Source organism: Gymnogyps californianus, chromosome 8 (genome assembly GCF_018139145.2).
Source record: "Gymnogyps californianus isolate 813 chromosome 8, ASM1813914v2, whole genome shotgun sequence".
Taxonomy (NCBI): Eukaryota; Metazoa; Chordata; class Aves; order Accipitriformes; family Cathartidae; genus Gymnogyps; species Gymnogyps californianus.
Window position 1 is genome coordinate 11,417,961 of NC_059478.1, and position 20,060 is coordinate 11,438,020.

General features: G+C 38.9%; 1 protein-coding gene across 2 annotated transcripts in view; it reads left to right on the forward strand.

Moving 5' to 3' along the window:
• PTPRC (protein tyrosine phosphatase receptor type C) overlaps positions 1-12,470 on the forward strand; it is a 67,588-nt gene extending 55,118 nt beyond the window's left edge. For both annotated transcript variants that reach the window (XM_050901321.1, XM_050901322.1), the window contains 16 exons: positions 323-438; positions 985-1,075; positions 1,172-1,248; positions 1,478-1,514; positions 1,947-2,044; positions 2,989-3,114; positions 5,011-5,168; positions 5,647-5,782; positions 6,488-6,637; positions 7,078-7,168; positions 7,535-7,668; positions 8,706-8,840; positions 9,166-9,288; positions 9,703-9,881; positions 10,290-10,425; positions 11,217-12,470. In XM_050901321.1, the coding sequence (XP_050757278.1) occupies positions 323-438; positions 985-1,075; positions 1,172-1,248; positions 1,478-1,514; positions 1,947-2,044; positions 2,989-3,114; positions 5,011-5,168; positions 5,647-5,782; positions 6,488-6,637; positions 7,078-7,168; positions 7,535-7,668; positions 8,706-8,840; positions 9,166-9,288; positions 9,703-9,881; positions 10,290-10,425; positions 11,217-11,489 (2,060 nt within the window). In that variant the 3' untranslated portion in view covers positions 11,490-12,470. The remainder of the gene's footprint in view (positions 1-322; positions 439-984; positions 1,076-1,171; positions 1,249-1,477; positions 1,515-1,946; positions 2,045-2,988; positions 3,115-5,010; positions 5,169-5,646; positions 5,783-6,487; positions 6,638-7,077; positions 7,169-7,534; positions 7,669-8,705; positions 8,841-9,165; positions 9,289-9,702; positions 9,882-10,289; positions 10,426-11,216) is intronic.
• Positions 12,471-20,060: the final 7,590 nt, after the last annotated feature.

Genomic DNA, 20,060 nt, shown 5'->3' on the forward strand with positions numbered 1-20,060 from the left:
GGTGTTGGGGCTGTTGCTGTGACTGAATGTGACAATTGCCCCTTCGTACAAAAGCACTGTTAACGCAATGTCCCTGCACGTGGCCTCCTCCTAAGGTGTCTCCAGTCAGGTGGCAGAGCTGAACAAGTTCTGTTATTCCCAGGGCCTGTTTGCTCACAGCTGGCTCAGGCAACACCATTTTTTTAAAAAATAAACACGCTTAGTTAAAATAGAGAGGTTTGTCCTTTTGCTAATTTATCTCACAGTTCAAGAATCACGTTTACTGAAATGTAATTTGCATTTTCAAAGTCAGTAATGATAAATGTTCAACGTATTTACACAGTTAAAGATGATGACAGGCAACTTCTGAACATAGAGCCAATACCTTCGGAGCAATTGCTGGACATGTACAAGAGGAAGATTGCTGATGAAGGAAGACTTTTCTTGGATGAATTTCAGGTTTGTCATTGGCTCAAAATATACCACAGATTTGTAGCCAGGTGGTTGGAAGAATTCTGTTCAAGAGCATGTTTGAAGTATATGCACTGGTTATAAATACATAAAAAAATAAGAATCTAGAAAATTGAATGAATTCTCATCTAAGGTCAAATAGACTTCAGCTAATTTTGCTACCAAGCTCTCCTCGTTATAAGATGGTGATACTTTTTTTTTTCCTGAAGGTGTTTGTCAGCAAAAGTATAAAATACACAGTCAAAATACTTCTCATTCTAAAGTACCTTTTAATGCATATTTTTAATACTTTCTCTTATTGCATAGCTATGGGGATATAAATAACATATAATTGTGGAGATATATGTTATTTATATTAAGAGAAAATAAATTTGTTTATTTTATATATAAGAAATATATGAAACAGTATCATATGAAACAGAATGTTATCTTCCAGACTCAGTAGTACCAAATTTCTTCTATAAGCATTTGACTGTAAAAAGAAGCTATTTTAAATATATGCTTACCTAATAAAAGAAACATTGTATTTTACAGAGTATTCCTAGAGTTTTCACTAAATTTTCAATAAAGGAGGCCAAAAAAAGCCATAATCAGAACAAAAACCGTTACATTGATATCCTTCCATGTAAGTATTTGTCGCAATTTTTGCATGTTTTGTAAATATTTGTTTTCTCAGTGCCTTGAGATAATGTAATTATTTTGTTTTAAATGATTTAAACAGATGATCATAACCGTGTTGAGCTCTCAGAGATCCCAGGAGACCCAGGATCAGACTATATCAATGCAAGTTATATTGATGTGAGTGACTTCTGCTTAAAAAAAGTCTTAGGCACTATTGAAGAAATTCTGTAGTCTGTACATTTCATGCATCAAACACATTTGAGGATTTCCATTTGAGTTCTTTCCATCTTTGTAATGTATTTGGTATTATTGGACTGTTGCATATTGAATTTATTTTTAAAGTTGCAAATCTTTTAAATTGTTCATGCTTCCTTTCTAAAAGTTGATAGCATTGTACTTTTTATAGGGCTTCAAAGAACCAAGAAAATACATTGCTGCACAAGGTAATTTTCAACCTTAAAAGAATATGCTTTCTTTATTCACCCATTTTTTGTTAGAGAGCAGTAAAAAAGTATTAGTAAATTTAAAGAAAAATTGTAAATCTGACATTTTGAAATTTAATATGAAAAAGTTGCCAATGAGTTTTTGCTTAGGGAATTTTGTGAAGATGAATAAATTGTACTTCAAAGGCAGATTTCTCATGATGTATAATTTTACACCGAAAGTTTTCAGATTTCACAGCTATGTGCTACAGATATATATGAGACTTTTAAAATGTTGTAGCCTAAGGCAGCACTCATAATGAAATCAAGTGTGTGGCTGTTATTTGCGTGATCTCTGGTTAGCTTTTCAGACTGCATGTCTAAGCATGTTAAGAAGGCAAGTGTTTTTTTTAATGTAGCTTTGAAAAACTCCCTTAAAATATATCTTGCTAGGCCCCAAGGATGAAACCACGGATGACTTCTGGAGAATGATCTGGGAACAGAAGGCAACAATTATTGTCATGGTGACTCGCTGTGAGGAAGGAAAGAGGGTGAGAAATATCCATCCATCCTTCCGTCCTTCCATCTTTCCATCCTTCTTTAGTCTGAAAACAGAATGGGTTGCTGTGCTGTGGTGAATTACATTTTCTTCTTAGGACTTTGTTTTCATTCTTTGCTGTTCTCTCGGCATGGCAGAACCTATGTTGTGGAAAGCATGCCAAACCAGTGTTGCCCTGTGGAGTTACCAGTCTTATCAGAAAATGTCGCTTTAGTCACAGCTGTAAGAAGCAGAGGGTGAGCTTCCAAATTACAGCTAATAAATCCAGAAAAGGGCTCAAGGTAGAACTCTAGCTCCTCACAAACCTGTCATAAAGGGTATGGTTTGTATTTTTCTCCTATCTATTATCTTCTGATATCCTGGCAATGCCCTCAATAAATCCTAGACAGAATTTTTTTTTTATCTGTTGTCTTTGCCCTTCCTTTAACTGGAAGCTTGGGTGCTTCTGGCTTGCTTTTGTTCCTTATTCCAGGTGCAGCAGGAAGAAGGGGAACTGCTGTTTTTAACTGCTTTTAAAGATGAAAAGGTTAGCAGCATGCAGATTTACAGCGTCCTCAAGTTGATGTTATAGGCAGGCAGGAGCAATGTCCCTCACTGAAGACTGAAAAAGAAGCCATAGAACTAGCTGCAAACTTTTCTACAGCCTTCAGGCAACAGCAACAGTAGCTGTTTACTTTTGCAACTAATGTACAGGATTTTTTCCCCACTTTATATTCCAAGTTAAATTCCATGGGCATAAACTTCAGGTCAGGATATTTGGAATTATGTAGCACTGACATCCTAAGCAGTGACAGCCTTTTCAGGAGAGTACAAGACCCGTGAGAAGTTGGAAAAACTATACTGAGTTGCCATCTATTTTAAATCAGACTTTCTTCTAGCTCTCGGCTCTCTGCCGCTTTGCTGTCGTGCTGCTCACCTAACTTCGTGTCTTGATAGAACAAATGTGCCCAGTACTGGCCATCAATGGAGAATGGCTCTGCAACATATGGGGACATCATTGTGAAGATCAATGAAAGTAAAACATGTCCAGACTATGTCATTCAGAAACTACACATCACAAATGTAAGTTGATTCAAAAGTGTAAGACTGACTGCAATTAGAGTGTCTATTTGGAGTCTGTAGGTATCATTGAGAGATCCTTTTAGGAAGAGAAGAGTCAGCTATCAATGGAAGATGCTCTGCTGTTTTTCCCTAAGCAACATATAGTTTAAGAGAAAACTTCTTAGATGTGTCATTCCTTACCAGAAATATAAGTTAGACGTGTATTTCCCAACTTAAAAATGTTTTTTCCTTAGTACTTTGGAATCTACATTTAAGAGGAAACTGTTAATATGCTGTTAAGTATGGAAAACTTAATACACTGTGGTTTCCTTAGACATTTAGCTTGTTCTTTAACACAGAAATTTTACTGGTTTATGTGTATCTCAGCATAACCTTCTGCAAGTAAAATCAATGTGACTCATAGAACACCATTATCTGCCCTCGTGATAATTGTACGGTGGGACAATTACAAATTCTGGTAATCTCAAGTGCATTTATAAACATAAGTGTTTTAAAATTGCCATTTGGCTACGTGTAGAATCATTAAGGCTGGTTAATTGCTCTCTCTTATCCAGCTGAAATCTCGCTCTGTGCGTAATTGAGAACAAAATTTGTCATCTAAGGCTAAATACTCCTCTCAGGCCCTTTGCAAAAATATTTCAGTGAGGGTAAATGGAGCGTAAGTCATAGCTAAAAGCATTAAGACTCAAAGAGTAAATCTGCTGACAGACCTTCAGCAAAATAGTCAAGCAAGAAACTCCACCCATCTTGATCCATGATTACAGCTGGAAATTCCTATTTTGCTGTCTCATGTTGCATTAAAATTTACTCAGGAAGTGGTCTGATTAAAAGAAAGTTGTAACTTAGTGTGAAGACAGTGAGAATATCAGGATGTTAAGAATTAACTATTAACAAAGACATTGCTCTGTGACTAGAACAATCTGACATTAGAAATGAGACATTGCTGCAGGTTGAGGACTGATATTTTTAGAGCTGTCTGCTCTCTGTTTGGCTGACATCATATTAATATAGATAAAACTGATATTGCTTGTGGAATTTAAGAGTGGTCCCTGGAGAGAAAGTGGAGACTTCTGCAGTTCTGGTGGAATAGTGATGTATAATTACTGAAACAATGGCAAATAACCATATGAATAACTGTGCCACAACTGGATAATTCAACTTTGAGTAAGAATTTGGGGGTTAATTACTGGGGAAATGCCCATATAGCCATACTAAATCTTGGCCAGTAAAACAATGCCATTGAGATATCTTTCTCATTTTGTTTTATAATCGTGATTATCAAAATATATGTCCTCTCTCTTAATCTGGCAGCAACACATGAAAGTAGGACTCAAGACTTGACATGCTTTAAGCTTTAATCAAGTGACTTAAGAGAGTCAGTCTCATTGAAAGTCATAGGTTTTCTGGTATCTACTTCTAAAAGGTAGAAGTCTGAGTTACAATTTAATTTTTTTTTTTTTTTTTTTGCATCTATTGTACCCTCAGCAGGCTACTCCTAGGAGACATATGAGAATTACCAACCTGTACCCCTTGAAGTAAGCAGAGCTATAAACTGGCCAGGTTGTTTATGAATAGAGTGGGGAGACATATTACACTCTGGAACACAGGCTAACCTGAGAAAAAAGTGTTTTTAGCAACATTTTGAACCTCCTGCTTGTCCTCTGTTGGAGTCACGTATTCCTGATTCATGGATATTTTTTAATTAAAATTGAATATGAAAAATGTCGTAACCTGAGAGACCATTGGGATTACAACATTACAGCACACTGTTTGAAATTTCTGTTTCAACATTTGATGACTGTTGCCCTTATTTTTCTTCTGCTTTGTATATCTGCACTTGATTTTGGCTTTGTGTATATATGTATATTAAAAAACCCCACACTTCACTTCATCTAGGGAAGAGAAAGGACAGCTGGAAGAGATGTCACTCATATTCAGTTCACAAGCTGGCCAGACCATGGAGTCCCTGAGGATCCGCATCTCCTTCTCAAACTCCGACGCAGAGTTAATGCTCTCAGCAACTTTTTTAGTGGCCCAATAGTGGTTCATTGCAGGTAAATATATATTATTTTTTAAAAATTATGTTATTGTTAAATGAACGTGAAGTGAGCTATTCAGAAAAGGGAGCTGGCAAAGGTATTTGGCTGATCCCAAATTTTGTGACTTGATTACTTGGGAGTGAGGCAGCCAAAGATGCATAAAAAGGCCTGTTTTCTGAAGGATCTGAAGGATATTCAGGTCGATAAAATCTGAGGATACACACACTTTTGGAAAGCAGCCAGATAAATGTTGGGCTACTCTGGCTATAAGCACTGTGTTTGGCAATATTGGCCTTACGTTCATTAAAAGATATTTAAAATACAGTCTCATCATTGTTTGTGTTGCCAATTTACAACAAGAACTGTTTCCAGTTGCTTCATATCCCGTTGTTACACATTTTCACTTTCACTCTCTCACTGACTGTTCCCCTCTCCGAGTGGGACTGGGAGATGCTATTCCCTCTCGATAACCCAACCCCTTTGTGCTTTGCAGTGCCGGTGTTGGGCGCACCGGGACATATATAGGAATTGATGCCATGCTGGAGGGGCTGGATGCAGAAGGCAGAGTGGATGTTTATGGCTATGTTGTGAAGCTGCGCCGGCAGCGGTGCCTCATGGTTCAAGTAGAGGTATCGCGCTAAAACTCCTGTCACTTAGAACTCTCCTTTGCTAGGGCTTCATCAGTATTTCTCAGAAGTGCGCTGCTCAGTCTTGGGTACTGCTACAGTTCAGTTGAAGTTGTTCATAGAAAATATAGCTCTGAAAAATATTACGAGAGAGAAAAACTTCCAACACAGTTTTTCAGTTTTGGAAACTTCAACTTTTTAAGTTTAGGCTTTAAAAAAGGAAGCCAAGAAGAACATTTTAGATTTGATAATCCAGCTTTTGACATATAATTCACAAATGTAAAATTGAGCTTGCATAGTCAAACTTAATTTTCAGATTCTAAAAACTGTCTGTCTAGGTGGGATTTTCAGTTGAGTTGAGAGTACAACAAAAGTTACGGACTGATGCAATGCATGTTTTTAACTTATTTAAGTGTTTTGCAGATCTTCAAATCTCAATTGCATATTTCTTGAATGACATTACATTTATATGCACAACACTTTTCATCCAACACCCTAAATGTGCTCCAAAATGTCTGATTTGGAAGCCACTCTGATTTTTAATACTTGTATTTAATACCCATTTAACGTTAATGCTTAATATTAACACTAATAACATCATGGGAGTAATAGTTTCTTATAGTGGTTTTAAAAAGTGATTTTTTTTTTTTTTTTTTTTTTTACTTTTTAATAACTTAATTTTTAAACCCTTCCAATGGGAAACACCAGTCACAGTACATCCTTATCCATCAAGCGCTAGTGGAATACAATCAGTATGGAGAAACAGAGGTCAGTCTCTCAGAACTGCATTCCTATCTTAACAATCTGAAAAGAAAAGATCCTCCGAGTGATCCTTCTCTGCTGGAGGCAGAGTTTCAGGTAAATAAGTGTTGCCTTCTAGTGCCCTTACCTCCCACTTACATTAGAAAGTGCCTTGCACAATAGCCATGAGATAGAGGTACCATACATAATAGGTCACTTCTGTGCTATTTTATTTCTCTGGCACAGAAACAGTTTCTTTACCTTCATGAAAAAAGCTGTAAATTAATGCAATTTTATTCCTGCTTTTGATGTTAACATTTTTAACAAAGATGGGGAGCATAGAATGATTACTTTTGTCTATGTGCATGATTTCCTGTGCCGTTGTACATAGTATAGCAGGCATTTTTAAACTATAGTCCAGATGGGACCAAAGTTTAAAGAATTAAAGAAAGAAGTGAGGCACTGGGAGGTGAAGACTGGGTGTGGGTGTCCAGAGGGGACAAAGCTCCCAAGAACAATTTTAATCTAGCATAATACCAAACGTACTCTTTCTTTAGAGGTTACCTTCCTATAAGGGGTGGCGGACACAGAACACTGGGAATCGTGAGGAAAATAAAAGCAAAAATAGGAATGCCAACATAATTCCATGTAAGTATTGTCCATGAACCTTTCCTTATTTTATGTTATCTTCTGTAAGAAAACCTACTAAATTTTGAAAAAATAAGGACAGTACATTACCTTACTGAGATGTATCTGATTGATTAATTTTCTCAACACTCTAAAATTAGAAACTTCTCATAGTGTTTTAAAAAAGAAGAGACGAGCTTTTAAAAAGGTGAATTATCGGGAGTGTTTAAGTTTATTTCAAATAAAATGGCCATTGTTCTGCAGTCTGTTGTGAAAGGACTGGCTTTTTTCTATCTATTTTGCCTGCTGCATACGTGGGGACAGCCCCCCTCTAATGCTATACCTGAGCAGCAGTGTGGCGTGACGGTGACACTTTGTCTCGTGCAGATGACTTTAACCGAGTGCCGATCAGGCAAGAAGACGAATGCAGTAAGGAGGGTGAACGTGATTCAGATGATTCCTCAGATGAGGACAGCGACTGCGAGGAATCAAGCAAATACATCAATGCTTCCTTCATAACTGTATGTATTTAGAGGATCCGCTACAAGTATGTCACAAGCTTTCAGCTAAAACGGTATTCTAGCTCGAACTCTTATTCTCTTACTGGCTTCACAAATAGAATAGGGTTTACCTGAATAAGGGAGAAAGACCTGACAGTCGATTGGCAAATCCATTTATAGTTTTAATCATCAAAATCTTCTACATTTTGCTGCAGTAATGAGATGAATCTTTTTCCCTTTCATGGTCTTAGACTGTGCAATCACAAACAGTGAGACTAAACATAGAAACACTTTTTTTTTGCGTGTGTGTGTGTTATTTTTAAAACCACTAGCTTTCAGACTGGCCTCATGATAAAATGTATTTCTGTTAGTGGGCATCTGCCTATGTACAAGTTGCTCCATATTAATATTTTCCCTGTTGGTGAAATGTGAGTATAGTTATTCACATATAACTATATATGTGAAAACCCTACTAGTGAAAGTTGGGGCCATCAGTTTTTTGGTATCATATATACCTCCAAAAGAAGGAGAGCAGTTATTGGTCACTAATGAAGTAACTGACTTTAATGGAATTACTAGCTAAATTTGATTTTTCTGAATCCTTTAAAATGCTGCACAGTTAGGATATCTACTCAGAGTAAATGTATTTTTACTTTTGGGTAGCTCAGTGTGAACTGACCGGTGCACCAGCTTTGTGTGGTGTAAACTCAATTTCTTAGTGGTCAAATTAAACAGCTGTGTATAATTAAATGTTTTAGCCCTTAAAAATATGCTTTGCAGAAAATGGCAGGGTGAGGTCTCACCCACTGCACCAGGAGCATGCCTTGTTGTCAATCTGGAAGTGATACTGTTGTTAGGAGGATTGAGTTTAATGTCATTTGGCTCATAGAATTCCTGTGAGGCCATTGCCTACTGTGATAGGCATATTTTCCCTATAAACAAAAGGGTTCATTAGTTTATTTTACTGGGTATTCTTTAAATGACAATGAGTTTTGTTGCTTGACAATCACATTTCAAATGAATTTAAGGGAAAAAAATCTTAAAAATCTCTTTTATAGGGTTACTGGGGTCCAAAAGCCATGATTGCAACACAGGGACCGCTGCAGGAAACTATCTCTGACTTCTGGCAAATGGTCTTCCAAAGAAAAGTCAAAGTCATTGTTATGCTGACAGAGCTGAAAGAAGGAGATCAGGTGAGGGCATGGTCTTCACACTGACATATTAAGGGTCTTCTGTATGCAAAGAAAACAGTGCACTGCACTGCACTTTCTCATTCCCTTCCTCCAGTTAAGCGTGTTTCATAGGATGAGGAATTTGGATTTCCAATATAATTTGTTATTTACCTTCTTAATTTACTTTCTAATGAATTTTTGAGAGGAAGAGTGTGTGATGCTATATTTTAAAATACAATGGCACTCCTACTACTTTAAAGTCAATACATTCTGTAAGTGCATGTGGAAGATAAAATAAAAGGAGGTTTGAATGGTAAGCACTGACTTGTACTTTTATCCATTTTAGGAACTCTGTGCACAGTACTGGGGAGAAGGAAAACAAACGTATGATGGCATAGAAGTTCATATGACAGATGTCAACTGTTGTCCTAGCTATACCATACGTGCATTTGATGTTACACATCTGAAGGTAAAAGTTTCTTTGCAAATTCCAAAAGTTTTAAATTTGTTTCCCTGTTATAAACGTAGCCTAAAGAAGGAGAAGGGACAGTTCCCACTGCACTTACCTCCTGCTCTAAGAAATGGAAATGTTTTTCTCTTCCAGATCAGCAGCCAATCATGATAAATGCCATAAAGTAGCTCAAATTTCCCATTTAGTGAATTGCTGAGATGGTGGTAGTGAAGTCTCAGGAGGTCAGCTGTCTTTTGTACTTTGAGCAAAGCTTGGATGTCTACCTACCTCATATTCATGAGGTAGAACTCATGTCACCATGCAGTTCCTCAAGAATAGAATTTTTCTTTTGTAAATCAGCTGCAATAGATGTACTACGTGAATCTTTATTTTAATCTGAACATTGACTACTTCTCCACTGCTGTTTTTCAGACGAAAGAAACGCAGAAGGTGTATCAGTATCAGTATCACAAGTGGAGTGGCTTGGATGTTCCAGAAAACCCCAAAGATTTAGTCAGCATGATTCTCAACCTTAAACAAAAAGTCCCAGCCAGACCAGTCACTGAGGAGAACAGGAGTACCCGCAGCATCCCACTCGTCGTCCACTGCGGGTGGGTCTGAATTCAGCACGTACCTTAACCTAGCTCTAAGTTCTGGATATACGTGGCAGTCACGATTTTGGGATGCCTACCTTTTCCCACAAGCCTTTCCATGTGTCTGGAGACTCAGCTCTCCCTAGAATATTCCTTGAAGTGCTCAAGCTTGACCTTTTTGATTGTAGTGATGAAAAGTGAGCACACTTCTCTTCGGCAAGCGTGGGCATGGAGTAGGTGGTCAGAGCTAGCTGCTCTTGCCCGGTACACATATTTTGACCGGTACACATATTTTAGAGAATCCAGTCAAAAATGTTTTGGAAAAGTAATTCATTATGCAGACTTTGAAATAAATCTAACTTTTAGTCAGAAGACTTGCTGATTTTACATTTTAAATTTACATGTACATTTTACATCATGTTCTAGTGATGGATCACAACAGACTGGTGTATTTTGTGCTTTAATGACCCTCTTGGAAAGTGCAGAAATAGAAGAAGTAATAGATGTTTTCCAAGTAGTAAAAGCTCTTCGTCGCACCAGGCTGGGAGTGGTCTCCACCTTTGTAAGTAAATCTTATGAATTACCAGAAAAAATTGTGAGATTACTTATCATGGTCACTAATATCCTCATAATCTTACGCATCATTTCTGCATAGGGAACACTAATTCTAATCAGGAGATTCCACCACTCACCACTACTTGGGAATTACTGCTGTTACTGATAAGAATGAAGGAGTCTCTGAGATGTCCAGAGCTGCAATTCTGTAACACCTTTGTGGAAGGGTGCATATTATAAAATTATAAATTGCATAAATTGATGTTTCTGCAGTTGCTTCAGGGATGTACGTGCACGGTGTCCCTTAACTTCTGCAGTTAGCAGGCTAACTCCATTTCACAGGCTAGCAGCCATCGACTTGATTTGTTTAAATCACTCCAGAGGCATTGTGTCTCTGTGGCATACACTGTGCATTTACTAACGACCCAGACCTAGGTGTCATCGATATGGGGCAGGTTCTTAGGTGACTTTCCTAGACTCCTTACAAGACGTGTTGTTTACAACTTAGGTACTCTAAAAAACGTATTTTTGGTACTTTGTGAACCAAGAGGGTACTGAGTGACTCCGCTTGGAACGTCTGATGCAGGCAGTTACAGAGACATTACATACACATGAAATCAGAATAAACCATAGAGGCAACACTCTGTATGCCAAAACCCGTGGAAGCTGCTTCATATGCAGTCTTGCATGTTCAACTACATGTTACATTTCTAAAATTTAAGAAAACAGAGAAAGAATGGCTTTATTCTTGGGCTCTGAGCATTCCATTCATACTAACTTCTTCTCTTTATATTTAAGGAACAATATCAATTTCTGTATGACACCATTGCCAGTACCTACCCTGCACAGAATGGACAAATAAAGAAGAACAGCCAGCAGGAAGATAAAGTTGAATTTTGCAGTGAAGTAGAAAAAACAGATCAGGAAACTGATTTGATCACTATTGATCTTACCCCGTCAACGCCAGAGGAAAAAGAGCCTTCTGAAGTATGTGATGATTCTAAGGCTGCAGATAGCACTAAGGGAACAGAAAGCTCTACAAACGGCCCCACAACTCCAGTTCTCGCTTAGAGGCTATACTAAAAAAAAAGTGCTTTTTCATGTGCAAAAAATCTTAAACAAAATAAGAAGTGTAAGATTTTTTCCTCTTCCCACCTTTTTTTTGGAAAACGTTTACTGTTATATCAGTTTTTTGAAGGTACAAATTTAAAGGAATACTTGAAGCTTGTAGAGAGTGACAAAGTACTGTGCAAGTTTAATTTTTGTGTAGATTTGCATTTAATACTTCTTCAGAAACCTTTTCACTATTTTTATACTTTTTCTTTTAAAAATATGTACAGTGTAATACTATGCTGAGCAGTGAGAAGGAAATTTTTTGACTTCTGTAACAAGAAGAAAAGCAACTCAGAAAACAAGATTAGTGTGTGGCAAAAACAGGTCTGTCTTCCAAACTATAAGCAAGTAAATTAACCTAATAGATAAGCATATATTCTAGCATTTCAGGAGTGCTGACCAAGCACTGCTTTAATAATACTCTGCGGAACTTGAGGGACTTGGCCAAACAGTTTTAAGAGCTTATCGTTTACATCATGTGGCAATTCCAAGGAACTCAGACTTACAGGGAATCTGTAAGTCCTCTCATATCGATCTGGAACAGGAATTTTTGCATTTTTCTAACTTGCCTCAAGGTGTCCTTGCTGCTCCACGTATATTAATCTGAGATTTCAATGTTAGACTCAAAGAAGAGTTTGGAGATTGGCATTTGAATAATTGCAACAATTCTGATAGAAAACATATTTTGTTTACTCTTAGATCTTAAAATACTGCATGCTTGCACATCTATTTCTTATGCTTACTGTTATTTAAAGGGACTGCTTCCATGAACACATCTGACCTGTTTTCAGAATTGGAAAATACTTAGATGCTTTTCCTCCAAACCTTGTAGATTTTAATTGGTACAGGATTTTATTTTTTTTTCTTTATGAGGTTTTGTATGTTACAGTTGTGATATTTTTACTATTTCTTGCTGGATTTTAGCCTACTGTTTTTAGAACAAATAAAAAAGATAATTAATAGTTGACAAGGTGGAAATTATTTTGTTCTATTGGACTCTGCAAACTGATCATTTTTTTCTAAATGCACAAAATCTTGTGCTATCCCATACATGGATAAGATTTACAAATTTCAGTAGGAAAACACACCGTTTAATTCTTATAAAACTGTGTGTGAATGCAGGTAAGTGTCATGATTCTCTCATTACAGAGGAAGGAAACTTCATTATTCTTTTGCTTGAAGTCATTAAGGGAACAGTCACTCAACAGATTCAGGGCTCCTAGTTTGTCACTGCATATTCCTAATCTCTCCTTATAAAACATAACTGAAAATATTTAGGGAGCCATGTAAACAACATGTGCAGTCACACTTGGTTAAAACGTTAATTTAATTTTGCTGTTACTCTAGATCAAATAATTCCTTCACAATTATCAGCTCAGACAAGTGCTTCCTGGCAGTCCTGCTTGAACGAGTGGCAGCAAAGAGCCGCAGAGGCGGTGGGATTCCCCTTGACCGTCAGCTGAACTGCCTTTTCAGCTGAAGTTGTGTTAGGTGATAAACTAACAAACCTGAGGGGGTCACCTGTGGAGAAAAAAAACCTCTTGAGACTAAAGGTGAAGATAATCTAAAAAAATTGTAGGTCCAAAGCCTGTTGCTATTTTTAGAGGAACATGTCAAAATTGCAAATTTAGCATACCTTTGAAGATCAAAAGGATAAAGAGCCTTGGATGCAGATCGACTCGCTGGTGCTCACTGGGTGACAGAGAACAATTAATTTCTTTTTCTTCTTCGAAGATTTGGCCGCTGGAAAGCCTGTCTAGCTAGTTGAGGTACTAAAGAGGTCAATGCAGCTACCTATTTTAAGAGTGTGGAGGCCAAGACTAGTCATACTTTTAGGAATAACTGAAAATGTTTCCCAAATCAAAAATTAGGCCCAAATTTTCATTTTGTGTAAATCTGACGGCACTCATACACTTCAATTCCTTGAAAAATGGTTCTGCAGATTTTTAAGCTCCTGCAGCACCTGGGCTGTAAAAATTCTGGAGGATTTTGGTTTGCTTAAATTGTTTTCTAGAATGATTTCAATGTTCATTTGACTGCATATTTTTAAAAAAAATGCATGGCAGGTTAACAATTGATTTGTGCATGTATTTTGAAGGAAAAGTCCTGAACTGTGTTAAATTTTGCCTCATGCATGTCTTCATTATTAGCCTAATCAGAGAAACAGAGCCTTACTTTAAAACTGCCCTCATATGCCTAGTGTAAACCACTTTCAGAGTAAAGTTCCTTATAGTAACAAGGGGATAAACTGAGCTCTTGGCTTTTAATTATTTTCAAATTAAATAACACTTCACACAATTAAATCTCATTAAATCCCAGTGTGACAATTGAGGGAGCCTGTCTTAACACAGCTTAGAAGTTCTGATTGCTTCTAGGAACTCTCCGTGTATGTACCAGGGATGGTTTTTTGCCTTCTCTATTGCCACTTGAATTTCAAAAATCCACGAGGTGGTGACACAGAGCTTGCAGAAGAAGGTCGTTATGCTGGATGCTCCATAGTCACTTGGCTTATTCACTTGCAGGCTTAATTTTATGTCTCCCAGGAACAGAGTGAAGCATATTACAGGTGAGGCATGAAGCCCAAGCTAATGAACTCTGCTAGGAAACTGCTCTGGCTTTGTTAGGGCAAGAACAGCATTGTAGCAGGCTGGAGACTTGGCATAGCCTAAAAGCTGAGAAACAAACACGCAAAGTAAGATGCAAAACGTGTATTTTCTCAAGGAGAGCTAAGCTGCACAAAGACCGCTAACCACTGCCTCAATCTACGAGTTAGCTGTTGTTCGAAAGTGTTTTATAATCTGAAATCCAGGACAAAAATAACTAAGCAACAGATCAGCTGGGAGAGGACTTTGAGCAACAAATGAGGGTAATCAAGGGCTTATGTGACCACAGGGACTGGGTTTCTCCCACAATTTGCTGGGGAGAAGCTGATGTATGGAAAAGTGACGGCGCTGTGTTAGTGGAGTCCGGTGTGGGAAAGTGGGGGAGAGGAAGGATCCCAGAGTCTCCACAAGATTCTGCTTGGTCAGGTAACTGCAGTGGGGAAAGAACTGTGTGTTTGCTTTTGTTTAGATTTTTGTATGTTTCTTGTGCTCTGCAATGAACAAGGGAGTTATATTAAAATCTTTTTCAGAGACTGTACTTCATGAATATCAGCCACGTTGTGATTCTTGAGATAAATGTTACACAACACGAAAAACAGCCAGCGCGCCGAGCCGTGGCGTCAGGGAGATGACAAGCTCTGTTGCTTTCCCACAGCCCAGCTGCCACTGCGGCGTTTGGGCTCTTGCGGGGTACGTTTGTGCCTGCTCCTTGTCCCACCCAGCCGTGCAGCCGGTGCCCATGGACTCACCCTCTCCACTTCTGAGCCGGTTGACGCTGTCAGAGCCCGCAGCCCCCAGCGGCAGTGAGCTCGCTCCCCGCTGGGGAAGGGAGCGCTTTCTTCCCCTTGCTCTGAACTGAGCTGCTGGGAAGGAGCTGGCGGCCACAGGCAGGAGGCGGAGGGCCTGGACCAGGCCCGGAGGGTCCCCACCTCTCTGCCACCGTTAGGACATCACCTGCGGGGGGGAAGTTTGCCGGAGGAGCGAAGCGAGCAGTGGGTTTCGAGCTTTGCTGCAAAACAGGAAACCGAAGTTAAATCTTGTATGAGAGGCACAAGCAGAGCCGGGTAGTGAGTCTGTGACACATGGCAGCGTTGAAGCTAGGAGCTACAAAGGCAAGTAAAATACTAACATCACGAGCCGTTTGTTTGTCTGAGATGGCAAAGAAAGTGAGAAAGAATAGTGGCTCAAGACAGGTGTCTCATTAAGCTGGAAATTATATCCTTTACTTAACATTCCTCAGAAAAACTCTCCAGTAGCAATGCTTATCTCTTTGACAAGGCATCTTGCTTTTGTAAAGGCCCAGCTTTTTTGACGTTGTACATTCTCCAGATTGCCTCTAAAAGAATATCAGAAATTCCCCGAGGGCTCTACACAGCTGTACCACAGCTATTTTTCCATACATAAAGCAACTGTTTGCCAAGAACCAGCATGCTGTGTTTTAGACTAGGGAAAACGAAAATAGAAGAAAAGGAAAGTTTCAGTTACAGAGTACAGCCTATTTCTATATGCATCAGCTCTACTTCAGAAGAAAAGTAAGTCTTCTGAAGAAGAACAGAATCCAATAATTTTAAAGGTACAGCAACACGGAAATAAAGTTTTATACAAAAGCTGTATAAGTCAATCTTTCTTTTCAATGCAAATGAAAGGAAGATGATGACTACAAAAGTACTAACCAAGTTTATACTGAAAGATCTCCTTTATAGGGACAAAAAATAATTATTTAGGAAGGATACTTAGTACAAGTTATTGTAAAATATTAGTCTCATTGTTTTAACCTTAGTGAAAAACAGGGGTTTATTAAATAGTTATGGCCTCAGACTCAGGATTGTCAGCATCAGCAACGCACAATGTTACTGAATTTTTGAAATTAACATAATAAACCTTTTTCAGAGGAATAGGCATGTAACTATTTACAGCTGGGTTGTCTCTTGAATCCCACAGCTGCACAGCACCGTGGCTGGCAGTACTAACATAGTCATAAGTGTGACTGTCTAACATACAGAGGAGGTTTACTTTGGACCAATTTTAGCGCTCAGTATCAAATTTTTGGTTTTGGAGGTGAAACCTCATGATAGCCTGACCTTGGCTGGCAGTTAGCTGAGACTCAGAGCTCGCACACATCAACGCTCCATAGAGTCCTTGGGGTGGACCTGGTGTATTTTCCGAGCTTACCCGCCAGGCTGTGCTGAAACTCTTCAAATGCCTTTTGCTCTGTTCAGAGCGCTCCTGCAATGCATTCAGCTTGCCCCATTTAAGTAACGTGGAGCCATTTGAGGTGATGAAGATTATATTTGTTTATACAGCACTGCAGAGATTGTGTCTATCCAAGACCAAGCACCAGTTCAGAGTGAGAGAGAGTGTGTGTGCGTGTGTGATTCATAGCCTTACTTGTGGGACTACATTCCCAACCAGAAATCGGTGAGTTGTTGACTTGGCAGCTGCTCGGCTTAAAAAAAAGAAAAATAGAAACAGAGATGATGTGGTGGGCCTGTGCTAACTTTTTTGTGGGGCAATGCAGCGCTGAGACAATATTGGATTGTGTGGCTGATGGGCTTTATAAGAGTGGTTTTCAAAAATGAATTTGCAAAAAATGAACTACAGATGAGATACAGGAGGCTGCACGCATACAGAGTGCTGGTGTTGTCACAGACTAAATTGGTGCTGGCATCAGTGGCTACTAAAAAACTGTCAGCTCTCCTGATGTTGCAATAGAAGTCAATGTGCATGTTCTTCAACTGCAGAGAAAAATAGTGAAAAAATGACAATAGAAAGTTACCTCTGGAAGATGTAGTTCTTGCCAAATGCAGACATTTGGCAAGAAGTGTCAATTTTGATTTTTTTTTTTATTTTGAAGAAAGAAATAATGAATCATTTTCATCCTATTTTACTAATGTTAATATGTCATTTTGAGAATAACAATATCTTGTTCTAAGTTTAACACCGTATTTCCTTTTACTCCTACTCTTTTCTGAAATATTTAAATATATTATTTTTAATATATCTTTATGTCATTGAAACCACTTCAAGACTAGAACAGTTCAGTATCATTAAGTGTTTCCTTTTTCTATGCTGCTTTCTTAATATAATTTCTATTCAGCAATAAAATGAAATTCTGACTTCATGTATTGATTTAGCATAAATAAAATTCTCACGGAACAGGAATTCGATTTCTTAAATGGCATTAATAAATTATTCCATAAAGAGTTACGTTTCCTTCCAAAGAGAGTGAGGCATTTCCACTATCAAATAACGCCTTGCCCCGCTCCAGTCACAGTGGAAAGACTCTTTCTGTGGCCATGCAGGGCGGACAAGGCTCACAGCTCCCCCCCAGCAGATAGCCCTACTCTCATCTCCACAGTCCAATTAGTCAAAGTCTCTGAGTTTTCCTTTTGTAGCTCTTGCTTCAGTTACTGAACAGTGGCCTCTTCCTATCTGAATATTTATATCAGCTTTCTAGGTTTTCTCCTTATTTGGGATATTCAGCATTTCATTGACTTGAAGAGCTATCTGTTTTCTGCAACAGCCTTCCTCTCCCATCCCAGTCCCTATCCCCATCCTCCCTGCCCCTTTCCCCCTCATCCTGGGTGCCAGGAAGCAGCAAGGGCCGGCTGCCCTGCCAGGGAAAGGGAGCCTAGCTCGAGGATGAAGGCAGGCAGGGGACGGACAGCACCCACATGGGCACAGTCCTACAGTGCCCAAATAAGGTGAGCAGAGCAGGTCTGGTGACAGTAACCAGCATCAGACAGCAGTCCACTGCTCGCCAGGCAAGTGTAAAGTGATGAAGCAGGTCTGAGGCCAAGGAGTCAGGGTGGTGAGTCCGGCTCAGCCACCGAGCATGGCCAGGTGCAGGCAGACCTACAGCACAGCAAGTCTAGGCAGCGCTCCTTACCTTAATGCCTCTCGTTCCTGGCCTGTGTCAAGATACAAGTTTCTGGTACATCTTCTTTTCTCATGGTCTTGGACTCCACTTTAGAGTTGCTGGCTCTGTAAAGTGCCCATGCCACCTGGCTAGACATTGTGGAGGTTGATTACTTGTCATTGCATGGCATTTGTTGGAGCCTGTGACATACTGGCTCATGAAGACCTCATACCAGGTTGGTAAGGTAGGAGACGTCAGCATGGCATCTCAGCAGCTGAGCTGTTGTATCATGGTGCACGATTCCATGGGCTCTGCTTTATCGTTTCTGAAGACTGCTGATATTTTAGGTCTTATATGATTAGGTGATAGGAAAACCATTGACCCTTGTAAAATCAATGCCACAGGCTGAGTGCCAACTGAATATTCGGACTAAAACTTGAGAATTTATTGATAAAAAGTATTAGTTTATGATGATCTGTGCAGAATTTAGAGTTAAGAGTTAACTATATAGAGGTGAGAGAAAAGAAGTTAGCTGAGTTCATTGACTTACAGACAGGATGCTCATGTATATTTTCATTCAAGGCCCATTTCTACTCTGTGAGCTACATCTGTGTCTTCTGCATCCTAAGTGAATCCTGCTGTCATCTGGTCATCTGAAGTTTTATTTTGAAAGTTCATCTTAGACAAGATAGGAAAGAAATACCCACAAACCAGATATCTTGTTCTCAACATTTCCATCTTGCAGGAACAGCTTTCTGACAGTGTTTTGTGAGAGTCACAGTTTCAAGCTTGCTAATTTTGAATTCCTAATTCAATACTCCTTGAAGTCATGAACTGGGCACTACTGCACAGAAATGTATTAACAAGCACCACATCTCATTTTCTGGTCTCTTGTTGAAGGACAAAGCTATATAATGTGCTGTATAATTGCTGTTGTTTTCTGAGAGAGCTGTCTCTCTCTTTTTGGTTTTAACAAATGAGAGATTTGGGATACCAGTTACTCCTCCTTTTTTCTCACCTATGCCCAAACAAGGAGGAAAAGGTTCCTTGTCCTAATAGATGTATGTATCCAGACAGCATCACAGCTCATGACAGGCTACAGTACAAACAGGTGGTTAAGTTTTGGCTACAATAATTTTTTGGTCTTAGCCTGTTGGAGTTTTAAAGACCTTGAAGCCTAGGCCACTGTTCTAGTCTAATACAGAGGTGACAGGCATGATTATGAACTGATGACACGTGTGAAATGGTGGTCTCAGTCCTGTGCATATGGGAGAAGTCTGTTTCACCGTTAGGGCAATGGCAGCGCTCTGCAAATTAAACTGCTTGCCATACATGCAACTGGACAAAATGGATGTGGATTGCTTTCAAGAACACCAGGGCCCATTGACTACGTTTTGTGTACTTGTAAATGTCTTCTCTGGTGCATACAGTCCATAGCCTTCCTGTAGGCTCCTCTTCGTAGTGAGGAGCTTCATTAAGCCAAAACAGAGCAGGCATGAAGCCAGCAGTGGTGCTAGCTGCATGACAGGACGCTTCTAGCACGAGGCACTGTTGGAGAAGGAGTAAGGCAGCTTGAACTGAGATGGCCCCACACTCATATGCTCTTTTTATACAGAAATGCTCAGGAGTCATCAAACAAATGCTATTCAACAGCCGTTTCAATCTCTTCTCCCTTTTCTCCTCCAAAGTGTTTGGATGGAGCCGGTGGGTACATTTTTTTCTTATATTTTTGGAATTTTCTTTTGCTTTGGTTCCTTTCTGCACTGCATTTTTTAAAATTGCATTTAGCACTCTATTACTTAACTTCAAGCTTTTGCTTATAGCTAAAAATATAAATAAATCAAGAGTTTGTTTAGTTTAATTCCTGGTGCTGCGATTTTTTTCATCCAGCTGTCATTATGAATTAGTAATTTCTTCGCTCAAAACCATCAAGTACAACAGCATCCAAGGTAAATACTTCAATAAATCAAGTTTGATAAATCAAATAGTTAAACTTCAAAAATCTAAGATAAATAGGAAGGAGAGAATATTTTTATAAGGTTTATTCAGGTTTCCTTGGCAAGAACT